General features: G+C 33.5%; 1 protein-coding gene across 2 annotated transcripts in view; it reads left to right on the forward strand.

Annotated features, from left to right (window-relative positions):
- Window positions 1-19,203, forward strand: part of LOC140434067 (equilibrative nucleoside transporter 3-like) — an 85,031-nt gene that overhangs the window by 15,088 nt on the left and 50,740 nt on the right. For both annotated transcript variants that reach the window (XM_072522074.1, XM_072522073.1), the window contains exon 2: window positions 12,833-13,079. In XM_072522074.1, the coding sequence (XP_072378175.1) occupies window positions 13,019-13,079 (61 nt within the window). In that variant the 5' untranslated portion in view covers window positions 12,833-13,018. The remainder of the gene's footprint in view (window positions 1-12,832; window positions 13,080-19,203) is intronic.

Consider the following 19,203-nt stretch of genomic DNA (forward strand, 5'->3'; position numbering starts at 1 on the left):
CAAAAAATGCTGACAACTAAATACTGGAACGAGAGGTCCTTTCCGTCTAATTTATTCCGTTCCGAAATTATCTAATATTTCTTGCAATTTAACACGTAGTTGTTGCAAAGTACACTGAAGGTTATTTCTTAGGCGTTGTTTCATTTTGTACCAAAGTATCTTTATTGAATTAAAATCCGGGCTTCTAGAAGGATCCGACAAAACTTTAATACCATGTTCTCCCTTCCATGTTGTGGTACATTTAGCCTTATGACACAAGGCTTCGTCCTGCTGAAAGATAAAATCTCCGGATAGATATAACTGTGCCGCACTTGGTAGAAAGAAATGTTCAAGGATATCTTAATATTTGGCTTCGTTTACTATGCCCCCAATAAAATGTATAGTTCCCAACCCTTTGGCCGACATACAACTCCACATCATGATGCCCTGTGGAAACTTTACAGTCCTTTTGAGACAATCCTTATGGAATGCTTCTGTTTTTCCCGGATCACACGCTTTCGATAATATCCTACACAGACATCAAATTTGTTTTCGTCGCTATAGATAAGTTTGTCCTAGTTATGTTTGGTCTACGAAAGTTTTGATTTAGCCCAAATGTAACTATTCTGGTTTTGAGTTTCCGTCACCAATGGTTTTTCTTTGGCCTAAGCGAATAAATCAAATAGAAAATTTAAATTGCAGAGAAGAACTTATCAAACTTCTTCTTCTTCTTCGTCTAGCCATTCACGTCCACATCTGAACATAAGCCTCTTCAAGTCTTCCTTTCCATTGTTTTTTATTGTACGCTACTTGTAGCCAATTTTTCCCGGCAGTCCTTTTCAGATCATCTGTCCATCTCATAGGAGGTCTGCCTCTGGGTCTTTTGTATTAGTATGGTCTCCAGGTTAAAATTGATATGTGCCATTTGTTTAGATCGCTCCTAGCTACATGTCCAGCGTATTCCCATTTCAACTTTAATGATTTTTGCACCACATCAGTGACTTTGGTTTTCTGTCTTATCCATATGTTTGTTTTCTTGTCCTTAAGTGATATACCTAGCATTGCTCTTTCCATCGCGTGTTGAGTGACTCTAAGTATATTCATATTCTTTTTTGTGATTGTCCATGTTTGTGCCGCATAAGTTAATATCGGAATAATGCATGCATCAAAAACTTTAGATCTAAGATGTAATTGAATTTGTTGATTTCTGAGTATATAGTTCAGTTTACCGAATGCTGCCCAAGCTAGCAATGCTGCCCAATGCTCTTCTTTTTATTTCTTCAGTTTGAATTTCCCTATTTAGTATTATTTTTTGTCTAGTATATATATTCTTCAACTTTTTCTATAACTTTATCGTTTATTATTGTCACGGTGTCTTCGGAGTGCATGACTTTTGTTTTGTTTAAATTCATTTTCAGTCCTATTTTAGAAGATTCGGTATGTAGTTCTAAAAGCATGGTTTGCATTTCTTGTAGGTCAGTAGCGATCAGGATTATGTCATCTGCAAATCGTAGATTACTGAGGTAGCGGCCATTGATGTTTATTCCCTTATATTTCCAATTTAGGTTTTTAAAAACGTCCTCCAAAACTAAGGTGAACAGTTTGGGTGATAAAGTATCTCCCTGTTTGACTCCCCTGTTTAATGGTACAGGGTTCGTGTGTTCATTTTCATTTAGGTAGTATGTAGCTGTAACTTGGTTCATAGTTTCTTTTATTAAGTTAATATATCTGCTGTCTATTCTACAATTTTGCATTACGTTTATTACGGCCGTGTGTTCTATGGTATCGAAAGCTTTTTCCTAGTCTATAAATGCTAGGAAAACTGGAAACTTGTATTCGTTACATTTTTCTATTAATATTTTTGTGGTTAACAGGTGATCGGAAGTTGAATAGCCTTTTCTAAAACCTGCCTGTTCATATGGTTGGTATTCGTCTAATTTCCTTGTTAGTCGAGTAGTTATGACTTTGGTGAGTATTTTAAACAGGTGTGACAGTAGGCTGATGGGTCGGTAGTTTTCCAATTTTCGACTATTACCTTTCTTGTGTAATAAGATTACTTTAGAGTTGTTCCAGCTCTTAGGGACTTTGCCCTGATGTAAACAACTGTCCACAAGCTTAGTTACAATTGCAATTAGTTCCTTACCCTTCTAATATCATATCTGTGGTAATATTATCTTCTCCTGCAGCTTTATTTCTCTTCATATTTTCCAATGCTGTAGTTACCTCTGAAATTGTTACTTTTGGCATTATTTCTGATCCAACATTTTTTATTAATTTCCGTGCTGGTCTCATCTCATTAAGTAAAATTCTTTTATTCGTGTCAGTATGTTTTCTCTAGTTGTGATTTCATTTTCGTCTTTTCCCATTAATGATATCATCTGACGTCGTCCTAGTGTCGGTCTGAGGCATTTCATACTCTTATTTTTTTCAATAGTTGTTGTTATTAATTTTTCGTTTTCTTTTCTTTTTTGTTGTCTGATTCCTTTTCTAATCTGCCTATTAAGTTCTCTATATTCGTCGGTTCCCCTTTTGTTAGATTTATTTAAGATCTTCCTTCTTTTTATTTGTTGTAATATTTCTTTGTCTAATTCATTGTATGTTGTTTTTGGTTTTTTCAGTTGCAGAAGGCTTTTATTCACTGTTTCGGTAATAAGGTTATTCAAATCATCAATATCATTGGAGTTTATCTGCTGCATGCTAACTTGATTTAATGCATGCGCTATCTTTTTATTAAATTCACTATTTTTGATTTATTCAGATGTCCATTTGTATCTTTTTTCATGTATTCTTTTTCTTTCTAGTTTTTTGTTAATTATTAGTTTTGTTCTTATTAGTCTATGATCGCTTCCTAGGTCAAACTGATTTTAGTACTGATACGTCTTCTACTAGATTTCTATTCTTCGTTAGGATATAATCTATTTCATTCTTTGTCTTTTTATCGGGGCTCATCCATGTCATCCTTATCAAACATACCTTATAAAAATTAAGACCGCTTTTGTGGATATATAATTTGTGGATTAAGATTGTGTATTTGTGACAGAATTCTCTGGAAACATTTATCCCAGTTTCTCTATTTCTTCTAGCAGTTACTTCTCGTAGTGTATTTCGTCTTCCTGACTTACGTATTCTAATCAAATGCCTTACACTCATTTGAGAAACAGCTTTTGGACGGCCTGAGCTTTTGCACGAAACATTGATTCTGGCAGTTACACCATATTTCTTAATTATATTAAACACAGTAGTTGTTGCTACAGTCAATTCACTGAAAATTTCACGCATTGTTTTCCCTTTATGGTACTGAAAATTAATAATTACTCGAACTTTTGGATCAATAGGTTTTCCACGTGCCATTATTATGTCTTCTTCTTCTTCTTCGTCTTCTTCTCTTAGCACTACAACCCGGGGTGGGTTTTGGCTGACTGCACAACTTGAACGGTCGTCCACAATAATTGGGTCAGTTGGTATTGGTTGCTATTAATGTCGTGATAAGGCCCAAAGATTCTTCTGAGGATTTTCCTCTCAAAACATTTAAGCTTTCTTTCAGTTTCTTTGGTTAGGATCTAATCACCGTTTTAGATATTCTAATCTTTAATGTTCGTGTTAGGCTTTTAGATTTAATAGTATTGTGGAGGCTGTACATACATCTGTTTGCTGCCTGAATTCTTCCTTTAATCTCTTCCGTGATATCGTTATCTGCAGCGATTGTTGCTCCAAGATATTTAAAACTCTCCACTCTTTCAAAGTTATATGAGTCTATTATAACATTTTGCCCTATTCTATCTCGTCCCTTTTGTCTGTTGGTGCACATGTATTTGGTTTTCTCTTCGTTTACCCTTAAACCAGTTTTCTTTGCCTCTACCTCCAATTTATTAAAAGTCTCCTTCTCATTGGTGACTGTGTTTCCCACAATGTCAATGTCATCTGCGTATGCTAGTAGTAATTTTGGTCCATTTACTGTCAGTAATTCTGTTTTAAGTTGTGCTTCTCTTACTACTTTCTCCAGGTGACAGCGCATCTCCTTTGTTTCAGGCCACTGCTTATTTCGAAAGATTCTTAGAGTTTGTTACCTGTCAGTACTCGGGATCTACAGCTATTCACATATAACTTAACAAGCTGGATAAGTTTTTTTGGAACTTAAAGTCCTTAAAGGTCACTTTTAATGCTGTCGTACGCTTGTCGGAAATCTATGAAGAGATTATGGATAGTTCTATTGAATTCCCATCCTTTTTCAAGCAGCTGTCTTAGAGTAAAGATCTGATCTATGGTCGATCTATGTTTTCTGAAGCCGGTTTGGTATTCCCCCATGAAATTTTCTACAAACGGTGTCAGCCTACTTAATAGGATGTTCGATAGGATTTTATATGTCGTATTAAGTAGGGAGATGCCTCTATAATTAGAGCACTTGGTTTTGTCTCCCTTTTTATGGATGGGGATTATTACACTTTCGTGCCATTTTGTTGGTATTTTCTCTTCGTTCCATATAAGTGTTATTAGTTTGTGTATTTGTCTATGTAGAGTTTCTCCTCCGTACTTAAGGAATTCAGCCAGTATATTGTCAGAGCCTGGAGCTTTTTTTCTATTATATCTTGCTCGTAATAAAACTGACGGTTGACGGCTGTCTTTATTCATACTCAAATGACGCGTGACACTTATTATTGTTGACAACGCACTACCTACTCGGATGTTTGATTTCAAAGCCTTCTTTGCGCCAGGCTGATAAAATTTAAGGAACGTGAGGAAAAGCAAAAAATGTTCCAATATTTAGTTGTCAGCAGTTTTCGATTATCAAACATTTAATTAAATAGTAATCAACTAGCGGAACAACTCGACATCGAGTTTTTTAAATGAAATTTTTATTTTGCGAGAAAAATTAAGAGATCAATACAAACAATATAAGCAAGAATATACATAACATTCATCAATAATAATGCAAGTAAAAAAAAAGTGATTATGGAAGTCGACCTCAAAACCGGAATGCAATTTTTAGTTCATCAAATGTCGACATGGATATTATTTAGCAGTTAATTTTGCATGCTGATCACGAATCCGGTGTCAGATTTGCTCTATCTTGACGTTTTATACGCGTTTCGGGTCACTTCCGGTGTCGGATCGCAATCGGAAGTACATATTTAGATTCGTCTCGACGAGACCTTTCGATCCATATATACATTGTGGGGTCTAAAACTTAAAGTAAATTTTAACTTCCGGTCATGTCAAAACCGGAAGTGAATTTTTGTACCAAAGTTTATCTTGACAATCTAATACGTAATACTAATAATATTCCGAAAAAATATTTTAATTATCTAATATGGTTTTTGAGTAAAGTGGTGGACAAGAAAAGGGCTTAGCGTTTTAGTATATAAGATATAAAATATATAATTAATCCGCAAAAATAATTCCATACATTATAAAAAAATGTTATTAAATTCATATTTATAATTAAAAATAAATTAAATAAAATAATTTCGGTAAATTGACATTATTCATATTTGCAAAATAACTGCTTCTTGCAACATATAGTTGTTGTTAGGTTACTTACAACAAACAAGGTTTTTGAAAATCAACACGAGTTATCAGGAGATTTGAATTAGCTTAGTCCGTTTGTCAAGCCTCTACTGTGTGTCAGTTATTTAAACAATTATTAATTTAATGCGTTTGTTAAGTATAAACTACAAAGTTTACAAATGCCGATAAAAAATGCTTGTCTTATTGTCTTAATTTAAGCCTCAAGCAAATACTTTTATAGACATATAAAATTTTAAGCAGAAGTTAATTACTAATAAAAAAAAATCCTGTCAAAAAGTTTTACAATAGAGATATTTCGTGTGATGATAAAATTATATTTTTTTGTCCAGTTTTTTTTTGTTTTAGTAGTGCGAATAAGATATATAACTTCACTAACTGTTGTGTTTTCATAAAGTTTTGTAATGCATATGTACATTAAAATCAGTATAAGTGGTGGTTCTCCGTAAAACCTCTATATTTCTTAGTTGTTCCTCAGTACATTTCAAGCCTTTGCGTGTTGATTTGATTAACACGTTCGCTGCCAGACATATTTTTTAACATTTGTTCTCGACGCCAAACATATATTTTACATTGAGCTTTAGTGGGCCGCCGTATGAAAAGAACGTAGGTCCTATCGGGGCAGCTTGGCAAAGTGAGGTAAGTTAATACTGCCGTGCGCCGTTGGTCCCTTTCTACATAACATAACCTATATTGTAATATATCAACAATCAGTTTTTGAATTTGCTTTATGCTGTCTTTGCATTATTTATGAGAATAATAGCCGTAAGTATTTTATTATGGTTCAATGGATGGATATTATTTTAATTATGATAGCTTTGTCTCAAAATGAACTTAAAATAGCTCAGAATTTTGGGAATTCTCCGACGAAGATGATTGGGAACTATTTGAAACTTCTGGGGACGATTATGTTTGTAGTTCAGAATTAGATTCGATCTCAACTTCGGATTCAGAAAGTATAGAAAACACAAATGTTTATACCGAGGTAAAAAGTAAAATTGAATCCAAACCCAAGCACTATACCCAGAGGATAATTCAGATCCAGACCGGAACTCCGATCCGGAAATGTATAAAAATACCGAAATTTACGATCGAGTCAGGAGTAAATTCGGAGATAGCTGCATTACTGACGAATGGTAAACTGGAAGATGGTTTTGACGCCGTCGTCCACAATAGAGTTATTAGAATGATTTGTAATCAAACAAATCTGTATGCAACACTGAGTCTTATGAGTACAGATGCAAAACTAAGCTTTAGTCTGCATGATTGGCTTCCGACAACAAACACTGAGATCAGAAAATTTTTGATATTAGTTGCATGGATGGGTTTGATAAATATGCCAAAAATTGCAGACTACTGGAGTAATGATGAAATTTTCAGTAATAGTTTTACAACGAAGGTTATTTCAAGGAATATATTTGAAATTTTGTCGAGGATGATACATTTTGCGGATAATTGGATGGCGGATGACCGCCATCCAATTATCCGCTGATGATTTGATGACGCTTATAACTGACAATTGGTATACAAGTTTTCAATTCGCAGAAAAAATGCTAGATTCCAATACGTATTTAGTATTAACAACTAGAAAAAATCGAGCAGGCTTGCCTAAAGAACTGATAAATGTCAATCTAAAAAGAGGAGAAATTATTTCTCTTGAAAGCGAGGATAAAATAACCATCACCAACTGGACAGACAAAAGAAATATTTATATCCTTTCCACTAAACATGGAAATGAAATACAAGAAGTTTTATGTAATCGGCAAACTAAACCGAAACCAAAAGTAGTATTAATTAGACTATAATAAAGGTTGATTTATCCGGCCAACTAGAAGCATACTCTAATCCTCTAAAAAAAGCCTGAAGTGGTTTGGGAAAGTAGCTTTCGAACTTTTATCAACGACATCTATGGTAACTTTTTATATTTTATACAAGCTTATAACTGGAGAAAGTATGTCAGTGACAGATTTTAAAAAGCAGGTAGTGAAACATCTAGTGACACACAATGAAGATATAAATTCAGATAAACAAATACCTACACAAATACCACGTTATTGAAGAGAAACCAGATGGAAGCAATCATCAGCGAAGAACGATGTGTAAAAACTGTTACTATAAGAACAGTGAAGAGTGTGGACGTCAATATGCAATAACCACAACTAAAACGACAGATATCCTTTGTAGAGGTTGTGCGAAAGAGCCATTTTTGTGCATACCTTGTTTTAATGCACTTCATAAAAATTATATAAGCTAAGAATTTTTATTTTTTCTAGCAATTATTGTTTAGTTATTATTTTATTCATGCAAACATATTTATTTGTTAAATACAGTTTCTTTTAAAGCGAGTATTACGTTTTTATAGGGATCATTTTCCAATAGGGACCACGTTTCTCATTATGGAAGAATCTAAAATATTGTATGTCTAAGATATCTAGGCCATGGTGGTCCATTTTTACAATCGTACATATTTTGGCCCTATTGGACCAATGTTGCCTGCTGAGACAGCATCAGTGTTGGTCCTATGAGACCAACAACGTGGCAGTGAACGTGTTAAAAATATTGTATCGCTGTGTGGGTCTTGTTGGTTTTTCCAAATCTCAGTGACAATTTTCATAAATCTATATTTGGGAATTGTTTCACTTAGCATTTTTTATTCTTGGAAAATTCAATGACGTAACCGGAAGCCTCCGACTTCCTGTTGCGTATTTTCTAGTCAATATTTTGTCTTATCTATTATTGTTTTGGACAAAAGCTATTAAAAACAAGGTTGTAGAAATAAATTACAGACTTACTCACAATCTACTTATTTATACACTTGAGATTTCTGGTCATCATCAGGTCACCGGCGAAGTAAAATTTTAAAATGTTGAAACAATTACATAATATATGTATTGTAATTCGAACAAGTTAAAAAAAACGGAATGGTGCAAAAAGTGAAAATATTACTTTTAAGTTTAAAGAAGTCGACACTCCCGTCGATTCCTGACAACTTCCCTTCATCTTCTGAACCTTCCTGTGAGTCTTCTTCCACATCATCAATCCATGTCCTTCGTGGTCGTCTTCTGCTACTTGTGCCCTCTGGTTTTGAAAATGTTAATTTCTTCGTGTATTCGTGATCTGACATCCTAGCAATGTGTCCAGCCCATCTAAGTCTTTGCACTTTAACGCATTTCACAATATCTGGATTGGTGTATAACTGACATAGTTCAAAGTTGTATCTGCGACGCCATAGCCCATTTTCATTTACGACCCCAAAAATCTTTCTAGGAATTTTTCTCTCAAAAATACAAAGTCTTTAATCATTTTGAGATAAAGCCCACGTTTCAGCCTCATATATCAAAACGGGTCTTATAAGGTCTTGTATATATTAAGCTTTACTGCACGTTTTATATTTCTATTTTTTAAATGTTTCTGGAGACCGTGAACAGTTCTGTTTGCTTTTGCTATACGTCTTTTTATTCCGTCGCTTTTCGTGTTTGTTGCGTTTACTAGCGATCCAAGATATGTTAATTCTTTGACTTGTTCAAAGGTATGGTTGTTAATTTGAATTCCCTGTTGGATATTTAGGGGGTTTTTTGAAACCAACATATATTTGGTTTTCCTCGTTTACCACAAGTCCTAATTCGGCAAGCCTTGTAAAACACTGCACCATGTATCTCATACTTTTGCCCACTATAACCGTATCCTCAGCAAATGCGAGAATTTGCGTCGATCTATTAAAAATAGTTCCATTCATTCTAATATTTAATTGTCTCATTGCCTTTTCCAAGGCAATATTAAAGACGAGGCACGTCAGTGCGCGTCTTAGACCATTATTATACTGGAATTTGATGTCTAGTTGACTTTCCAGCAGTAAATCAGCATTGATCAACAATATCCTTTGTAAAAAGTCTTTCAAACAATACACTGCCGATGATTTTATACGCATATGTTAACAGAGTAATGGCTCTATAGTTCTTACACTCCAGTTGATCATCTTTTTTATGCAACGGACATATTATTCCCTTTAGCCACTCTTCTGGTACCAATTCATTCTGCCATATAAGTACTATTAGTTAATGGATTGCTGCAAAAAGTTGATCACCACCTTTTTATACATTTCCGAACAGATTTCACCGATTCTTGGGGCTTTATTGTCTTTCAGTTTTAGGATGGCATTTGACACTTTTGTTGGGTCTTCACTGTGTAGTTGACGATTTTGTTAATTTTAGTGTTAGTGTCTTTACAAATTTTTAATCGTGGTTTAAATTCTCGACGGCTATTATTTAAGGATTTGGAGTATTCTCTCGTTTCATTTTTATCGAATAAAATTTGTACCTCATTGCGAGTGTTCTGTTCATATTCCCTTTTCTTACGTCGATGGGTACGTTCTTCCTCTCTTATAAGACGTCTATACTCTTCTTTTTTTCTCCGTGTACAACCTGCGTCGATGGTTTTTTGATATGCTGCGTTCTTTATATTTTGGCCATTTCGCACTCATGATCAAACCAATGATTTCATTTTTCTGACTTGGTTTAGCCCAATATTTCAACTGATTTCTGTAACACAATATCTCGTATATTTGCCCATAGTTGGTTAATGTCTTCTTCATCTAAGTTTTCTATTCTTATTTGATTTTCTATTTGCTGTCTATATACATTTGCAATGTCAGGATCTTTTAGTTTATTAATGTCGTTTTTTTCTTTCCTTTTCCCGATCTCCTTTTTTAAATTGGATATATATATTTAGGGATTCTACAATATTCACTGCCTTCCCTCGCTCAACCGTTTCCATCTCTCTCTGTTGTTCCATTCTCCATCGTTTAGTCCTCTCTTACTCATGGCGTCGTCTACTTCGTTCCTCCAGGATTTTCGGGGTCGTCCTCTTTTCCTCCTTCCTATGGGGCTCCATTCGGTTATTCTCTTTATCCATCTGCTGTCGCTAGTTCTTCTCACATGTCCATACCACTTTAGTCTTTTTTGTTCTATATATGTTCTATATATATATGTCTGTTTCTATTGATGTTCTTTGCTTTATTTCGTCATTACTTCTCCTATCCATTCTTGTTACTCTGCAGCATCTTCGCAGGCATTCCATCTCTGTTGCTACTATCTTACTGCTATTTTTCTTGTTTATGATCCAATTTTCAGCCCCATATGTCATAATACTTCGCACTAATGTTTTATAAATCTGCGTTTTTGTCTTCATATTTAGGTGTCTATCCCACCATACTGAGTTAAGTTGTCGGATTGCTGTTCTTGTTTGTCCTAATCTTTGTGTAATTTCTTCCTCTGTTGTTGCCTTTTTCGTGATTATAAACCCCAGGTATTTGAATTTCCTTTTTGAATTTTTATCCTTCCCTTTGATTGTTACGTTGTCATCAATCTGTAGATCTTCTATGTCTTCTTCACTTGTAGATAGGTACTCTGTTTTCGCGAGGTTAGTATCTAGGCCTGCCTTGGTATATTCTTCTTGTAGTTTCTTCATCATGTAGCTGAGGTCATCTTGGTCTTGTGCAATCACTACTTGATCGTCTGCAAAACTTAACGTATATGGGTATTCGTTCCGTACCAGTACTCCCATGCCTTCGCATTTTCTTTTCCATGTAGTCAAGGCTTTCTCTAAGTATATTTTGAATAGGGTTGGAGATGTGGAACAACCCTGCAGGAGCCCTTTTGTTGTGGTGAAGTCTCCTATGATTCTTGTTCCTATTTTAATGGACACTTTATTTTCTTTATACAGAGCTTTTGTAGCTTCTATGAGTTCCGTCTGTATTTCTAATTTGTACATTGCCTCCCATAGTTCTGACCTTGGTACATAGTCATACGCGTTTCTCAGGTCCACAAATGCCAAATGTATATCTCTATTTTTAGCTTTTTTCTTTTCCAACAGTTGTTCCAGTGTGTATATGTGGTCTATGCATGATCTTCCTGCCGTGAAGCCTGCCTGATCCTCCCCGATTTTGCCTTTTATCGCTTGCTCTATCTTTTTTCGCAGTATCTTCCCATATAATCTTCCTATTGATGATATTACGCTTATTCCTCTGTAGTTTTCGCATCGTTTTCTATCTCCTTTCTTAAATATAGATGTCATATATGCCGCCGTCCATTCCTTTGGGAGCTGTTCTCCATTTATGGCTTTCTGAAATATCCATTGTATCATCCGGTGTAATTTTTTTGATCCGTATTTTATAAGCTCAGGTGAGATGCCTCCAGGTCCCGGTGCTTTCTTATTTTTGTTTGCTTTTATGGCCGTTTTCATTTCCCTATCTGTTATTTCTATTTCTTGTTGTGGGAATCTGCTTTGTCTTCGCCTGTTTTCTTTTCCAATGAATTGTGGCATTTGTTCTGTTAATAGTTCCTTGTAGTAGTCCTTCCATTCTTTGTCCTGTATATTTCCCAATTTAATTTTTTCTTTTGAGTTTTGTTTCAATCTTCTCAGTACTTTCCATGACTCCGAAGTTCTTGTACCTCCTATATATGTTTCAATATTTAAGCAGATTCTTTCCCATTCTTCATTCTTTTGCTGTGTTATTTGTTTTTTCACTTCTCTATCTTTTTCTCTATATTCTTTTTCTTCAATTATTCTTTTTGTTGGTTCATTTATTTCATAGTAGTGCTGTTTATTTGTTATATGTTCTTTTTCCCCAAGGGCTTCGAATGCTGCTTGCTTTATACTCGCCTTTATATGTTCGTATATTTCTTCGATGTTGCCGTATCTAAATTCTATTAATTTTTGGTCTAGACGTTGTTGGTACAGTTCTCTTATTGATTGTTCTTGGAGTAGTTCTATATTGTATTGTTTTTCTCTTATAGTGTTCAACGGTTCTTCTGTAAAGGGGGTCTTGTTATGTTTCCAATTAATGTCTATTTTTGGTCCAAATTCGATATTCTCTCTTTAAATCGTGCTTTAAAGCTTTTTAATGAAAAAAAAAAAAAAATCGAAAAAATTACATTTTTTGCACTAAATTCCCGAAGAAGGTTTTGTTGATTGGTAATTGTCCTGTACTATATAAACGTATTTGAGCGCTCTCCATAAAGTTATAAACTATCAAATTAATAGTTTTTGTCCACACCGTATGGATACGTATATCCGTTTTAAAAATCCACCATGTAAAAAAATATAAAACTATTTTCGTTTTACGCCACGTTGTCGGCATTGTTATTGAACGTAATAAAAGACCACATGGCAAATTCGTCATAAGTTGTCGCAAATAATCACAATCCAGCAAAATAAACCGAAACGATTTTTTTATTACCAATCGCACTTTTATCAAATCGCGCGCTGCATTTCAGTAGAATGCAATGATTTAACGGTTTTAACCATGTTTTAACATATTTTCTTTAAATAGATTATCAATCAGCTTGAACTCTCTCTGATAATGTTAACGACGTTGAATTGAATGGAATTGATATTATCACGAGCGTCTAGGAACCGTGTTAATAATCAAAGGACATCAAAAAACAGCCGGCGAGACGCGGGCCAATTAATCTGATCAGTTCTGGACAAATGTAGTGAGGCATCCAAACGTTTCAAGATGAAAAAACCGGGCGACTTTCAAGAAATCGCATCTGCGGAGGAAAAAATCAAACTCAACGGTAAGTTTTTGAATTTTCTTTTAAAATTCATTCACAAAATATTATCATCTTTATTTGCTAGAATGTTTTATAATTGTTATTGGTGTATTTTAAATTAATAAGTAAGCATTTCTACGAAAATATGGTAAATGTTGCATCATTCTCTGCTATTTCCCGCCTTTTTCTATAATTATTGTCCCATAAAGCTAGATTCTTTCTCTTTGTCTTTATTTTTGTGAGTCAAGTGTATCGGGTCACACTAATATTAATTACTTATTTTTTTGCTCATCCTCTTCTAATCCTTTCAGAAAATTGCAACTCAGCAATTCTTTGTATTCGGCATTGAACATATCTTAACGATTTTAATTAACGGTCACTCTTTTTGGCATTAACTAGTGCCAATTTTAGACTTCCCCCAATAAATTCGTTATTAAAGTTATCCTTTCTAGATTTCAAATAAGTCCTTTGAGTTGATATATATTATTATCATTTGCAAATTTGGATCTCTTATATGTTTAATTGATTTAATATACCTTTTTACCAAAATTACCTAATTTTGCAAAAAAGAAATAAAGTAATTTTAATTAAAATTTGAACTTAGAGCTCATTTTATCGTTAATTATAATAAGTGGCTTCAAAGTATTCTTTAACCAGTTGCCTTTGACGAACGGATGGACAATAGAAAAATAAATTAAACCAAATAATGTTGTGATACTAAAATATTAAATAATTTATTAAAAAAAAAAATTAAAAAAAATTATTAAAGTCAGACAATTTTACTTTGAATCAAAATCATGCGCACCATATGCGCTAATCCGTAAGTATAATTAAAATTACAAATGCATTCAAATTCCTATACAAATTATCAATAATTGTTTGGATTTGTATTCAAGAAGAAGAAAAAGAATTTTCTTTCAAGAAATATTACTTCTTTTAATTTTGTCACATCTGAATTAAAAAAATTATATTTATTTCAAAATGAAATCACTGAATTAAATATTAAAAAAAACCAAATTAATTATAATCTAGTTATGATGGTGGTTGAAAGTCTTTGTTGATTATATGGCAAACTAACCTTTTATTTCCAAGAATTCTCTACTGGCTCCTTCTTCTTACGACTGTGATCTGCCCACCTTTTGCTCGTACTCTCAGTTGCTCTACACACGCCTGCTATCTCCTCTGCTTGTCAACGTCTCTCGCACTCACTATCGCCGCAACAGTCTCTCCAAAAGCTCCTGGACCAAACTCTATCTCACAGGAACCCAATTTCTTTTTAGTCGAAAGGATTTTTACTCAATCAAGTAGTACCAAATATACTACACACCTATTTGTTTACACACACATCCTACATACCATGCCATCCCTTTCGATCAATCAAATCTGTGACTTGTTAAACACAAGCTCAATGCTATTATAATATCACATAATCTTGGTATTTCCAAATTTTCCATAAATAAGATCTATTCTTTGTTTCCAAGTTTCTAGAGACAATACAGCTAATACTTCAGCGTGGTCCACTTCTTTTCCTTCGTTCTGCCGGTATCCATTTCATTTCATACATACCAATTTCGCATTCTCTCTAATTTTGATCTTCGACAACTCCTCCTCATAAAATCTATTTCAGTTGCTTCTTTGGATCGGATTTTGTACGTTTTTTGTGGATAGGCAAATTCTTCTGCAACATCCTCTCCATTTAAGCATTGTTTAAAAAGTTTTTGGTGCATTTTTAGTAATTTTACTGGGCCAAGCCGTACTGGTTCTGCGTTTATGTACCCTGAACCTGGAGATTTCCGCAGTTTTGTTTTTTTACAGCTTTTTCTACCTATTCCAAGCTTAAATTCATTCTTTCGCCTCTTAGTTGAATGTTCTGCTCATTTTTTGTATTTCTGCCAAGAATTTAATTACATGTTCCATCCCCAATTTGTGTTTTAGTATCTTTGGAGCCGTTTAGGACCTACAATATGTTTTTCTATATAGTTACATTGCCAGATACTGTTATTCTTTTTGTGTACTTCTTGTTTAACTCTTTTATTTATTTACTTATACGGTTAGGTTTCTAATACAGAAAATTATCTGCTTCAAATATGCGTTTGTGACTTGATTAGATCTTTTTATTAATTGATCAACATATCTCCCCCAATATATCACAATTTGTATCTTTCATTTATGTATTTTTTCATTTCTGTTTTTTTGCTTTTACAAGTCTTCTTCATATTTTTTTAGCTAGGTTCATCTATCTTCTTCTGCTTCGAAGATCGACAAAAATTTGGGCAAATTCTTTTCTGTTTTGGGTCTTTCTTCGAAACCGTTTGAACTCAAACCAGCCCCATTTGTTAAATTAATAATCCAGGAATATTTATGTGTCCTGGTCCACATCTTACACTTTATTATTAAGTTTTATAGTTTTATATTCTGCGTGACATGGCGATTTTATTTTATTAATTTATGTATTAACAAATTCTAGAATTACATCATCTTTTTCATTCAGTTTTTTGGTCAATTCAGTCTGCGACTGATTGCATTTCAGTTGGTAACACCATATCTCAAAAAGCATTTACATTATATTAAAACAATTACATTTACGAGTATAATAAACATTGTCGTGATAAACCCATAAAAATAATTACAAATGCATATTTCGTCATTCAAAACACGTATTTTTGACGTACTCATGTTTGTGTAAACTCATTGCATAATTATATCGAACTCTTAGGAATAAAATAATTTGAATATCCTTGGGTTAGTCCAGCAGAATGGTTTTTCCGATGTTTTGCCAGTTTTGGAAAGTTCGTTTGCAACAGATTTTTATATATTTATATTATAAAAACTATAAACAGTTATATCAAAGGTACTAGATCAAGATGGGTCAAATCACTTCAAGAATTAGGTATTAATAGTTCTAATATTAGATTATCCATAGGTTTAAGAGAAAAAAGCCTCTACAGACTCCATTCTGTCTCTAAATCGATATAATTCATACCCCGAATCGTCGCACATTTTGTTAAACTTTTTGTAAAAGATCTTAAGTAAAATGATCTAGGTCCTAGGCTTCTGTTGGTTTAAGATATTTAGGGCATGTTCCAACCCAATTTTTAGAATTGTTGGGCTTGTAGTCGCTACTAAAATGTGATGAATCTTGCAAAGATTTCCATTCATCGTCATCAATTAGCCTATATTTGTCCACTGCTCAACGTAGGCCTCCCGTAAAATGTTCTACCTATTTCTATCTTGAGCTTTTTGCATCCAGTTTGTGGTGATGTGCTTGATATCATCCGTCCATCTAGTCGGTGGCCTTCCTCGGCTTCGATATGTCTCTGGTGCCTTGGTAGCTATTCCAGAATCTTTCTGATCCATCTATCATCCATTAATCTGGCAACATGTCCGGCCCAAGCCCATTTACCCATGACTATTTTTTCAAATGCATCTGTGACTCCTGTTCTTCTTCTTATTTCTAGGTTTGGTACTTTATCTCTGATGGTAATACCTAATATTGATCTTTGAATAGCGCGTTGTGTAACTCTTATTTTATCTATTGTTCTTTTTGTCAGAGTCAGTGTTTCTGCATTATATAAGAACCGGTAAAACGCACTGGTTAAAAACCTTTCTTTTTAAACAAACTGGGATAATAGACTTGAAAATGTTATTCAATCTAGCAAACGCTGCCCATGTGAGACCTATCCTTCTTTGTATTTCAGTTGTCTAATTATCTCGGCCAAACGAATCTCATGCCCTAGATATTTGTAAGCTATTACTTGGTCGATGCTATGGCTCTCAATCAGAATTTTACTGCTGACTACGAGGTTGGTCATAAATTTTGTCTTTGAGGTGTTAATGTTAAGACCAATTGTTTTTGACACTTTATCAACTTTAAAGTTGATTTCATGTAATCGAATGAACTATCTTATAAGTAAAGATATAAGTAAATCTCATAAGTAAACTCAACAATATTGACAATATCATTTTAAAGTCGTCTACTTTAAAATCTATAATGTATGTCTGAATTGTCAATATAGATGAGTCAGATAAAATTAAATTATTAGAAGAATTTTTCACTAAGTAACAAAAAAACAAAATTTGTTTAATTTACTAATGTTTGTATTTTGAAAACGATTTCCGAAGTGGAAATTGAAACGTCGATAAACGTACTTTAACCTTTAATTGTGGCTTATTCCCATTTAAATAGTAATTACTTTATAGAGCGTGTGTAGCATTTTTGTAGCTTTATCCACTCTATCAGATATTAAAACGATGTCATCGGCAAATCTTAGGTGAATCAGATCTTCCCCATTTATATTAATTCCCATGTTATTCTCTCGTTCCATTCGCTTGAATATATATTTAAGAACAGCTGTAAATAATTTAGGGGACCCTGTCTAATTCCACGTTCTATTCGAAACTTCTTGGTATCTTCATGAAGGCGGACACAAGTTGTACCAGTTTCGTAAATACTTTTAATACGACAATAGTACTCTCATTCAATACCAAATAAAGTTTAGTTGAATGAATACTTACAGCTGCCACGATAAATAATTACGGTAACTGTTCAGGAATTCCCAGGTATAAAATAGTTGTCCATCTTCTTCTCTGAATTTTTCTCGGAATTTAAGAAATGGATGACGCATCATTCCACCAAAATTACATATCTGCTTACAATTTTTTTTATAGTAGTTGATATAGTTCGGAAATATTTATATTCATCGATTTAGAATATAAAAAAATGCTTTATACTGGGTTTTTTTATTTTTTTAATTTAAATAATATGTTATTATTTATTTATTATTTTTAGATTTTAATAAAATTGAAAATTTTTACATGTTTTATAAAGATCACCCCGCGTCACGTATATGGACTCTTCCACATGTTTACTGTGACTCATATTTCGTAAAAAGCAATATTCAGTATGTGCTAATTTAGAAATCTCTTCCAAATTATCAATATGAAGGTTTAACTTAAAATATTTTACTAATAACTCTTTTTATCGCATTTTATTACAATTTTTGAACTGATAATTGTAAAAATCCGACATTATATTTATATGAAATTATTTTAAAATAAGAAGTGAATAGAATAAAAATTAACGCCATATTTTCCATATTAAAGATAGATTTCCATAAAGCCAGATTTCCATAATTTATTTTGTTCTTGATAGAACTGTAAAAGTCTGTCGCCCCTCTTAGTATTGTAGATAAAATAAAGATTACCTTCATAACATTATAACTTTTATATAATTAAATTTAGATAAGAAATTCATAAAATTTTTCATGTCGCCACAAATATGTAACGAGCGACGATATAACTGTACAGAAAATTTTCCTCTTTGAAATTAGCCATAAGTAATATCGTTAACATGGGCTATCGATCTAATTCAAAAGCATGCATACTATTTATGACTCAGCGAAGAAAATCACGAACGTTGGGTTGCATATAATTGATTAGGTACAACGCATCAAATTTCATTCACGCATTTCAATGCCATTTATTTATATTGAACTTGAAGAAACCGACGCGACGGGACGGCGTCAACTCGTCAAAACAGTTGAACGATCATTTTGGGCATTTTTTATCTGTGAATTGTATTATACTGAATGTATTTAGAATCATGGCCATGGTGCAATGGAGATTGCATTAAAATTATTATTAAAGATCGGCAAATTTCTTTATTTCATTTTAATAATAATATTGAATATCAATATGTAAAAAAACATTGGTTAATAAAAAATCATACTACTACTACTTGTCGGTTTATAACGTTCTCCGCCGTTTTCCGACTTCCAATCGCCACTTAGACCGGTTGTTCCATAGATCTTCTTCTATGGCCCTCTCTCTCAGTTCTTTATTTATTCCTTCGCTCCAACTTTTTCTCGGTCTACCTCGTTTTCTCTTTCCTTCTGGTTGCCACTTTAGTATTTCTTTTGGCATTCGTTGTTGGTCCATTCTTTGTAAGTGTCCGAACCAGATAAGTTGTTTTGTTGTTAGGTCATCTGTGATTGTTCGTTTGATTCCCATTATTTCTCTAATGCGTTCGTTGGTAATCCTTTCTCTTCTAGATCTTCCTGCGGCTCTTCTCCAAAAATCCATTTCCGTCGCTTTCAGCGTTGACAGTGTTCTTTCTTTCAGTGGCCATACCTCACAGCTGTATAAAGTG

The sequence above is a fragment of the Diabrotica undecimpunctata genome, chromosome 2, assembly GCF_040954645.1.
Source record: "Diabrotica undecimpunctata isolate CICGRU chromosome 2, icDiaUnde3, whole genome shotgun sequence".
NCBI classification, from domain to species: Eukaryota; Metazoa; Arthropoda; class Insecta; order Coleoptera; family Chrysomelidae; genus Diabrotica; species Diabrotica undecimpunctata.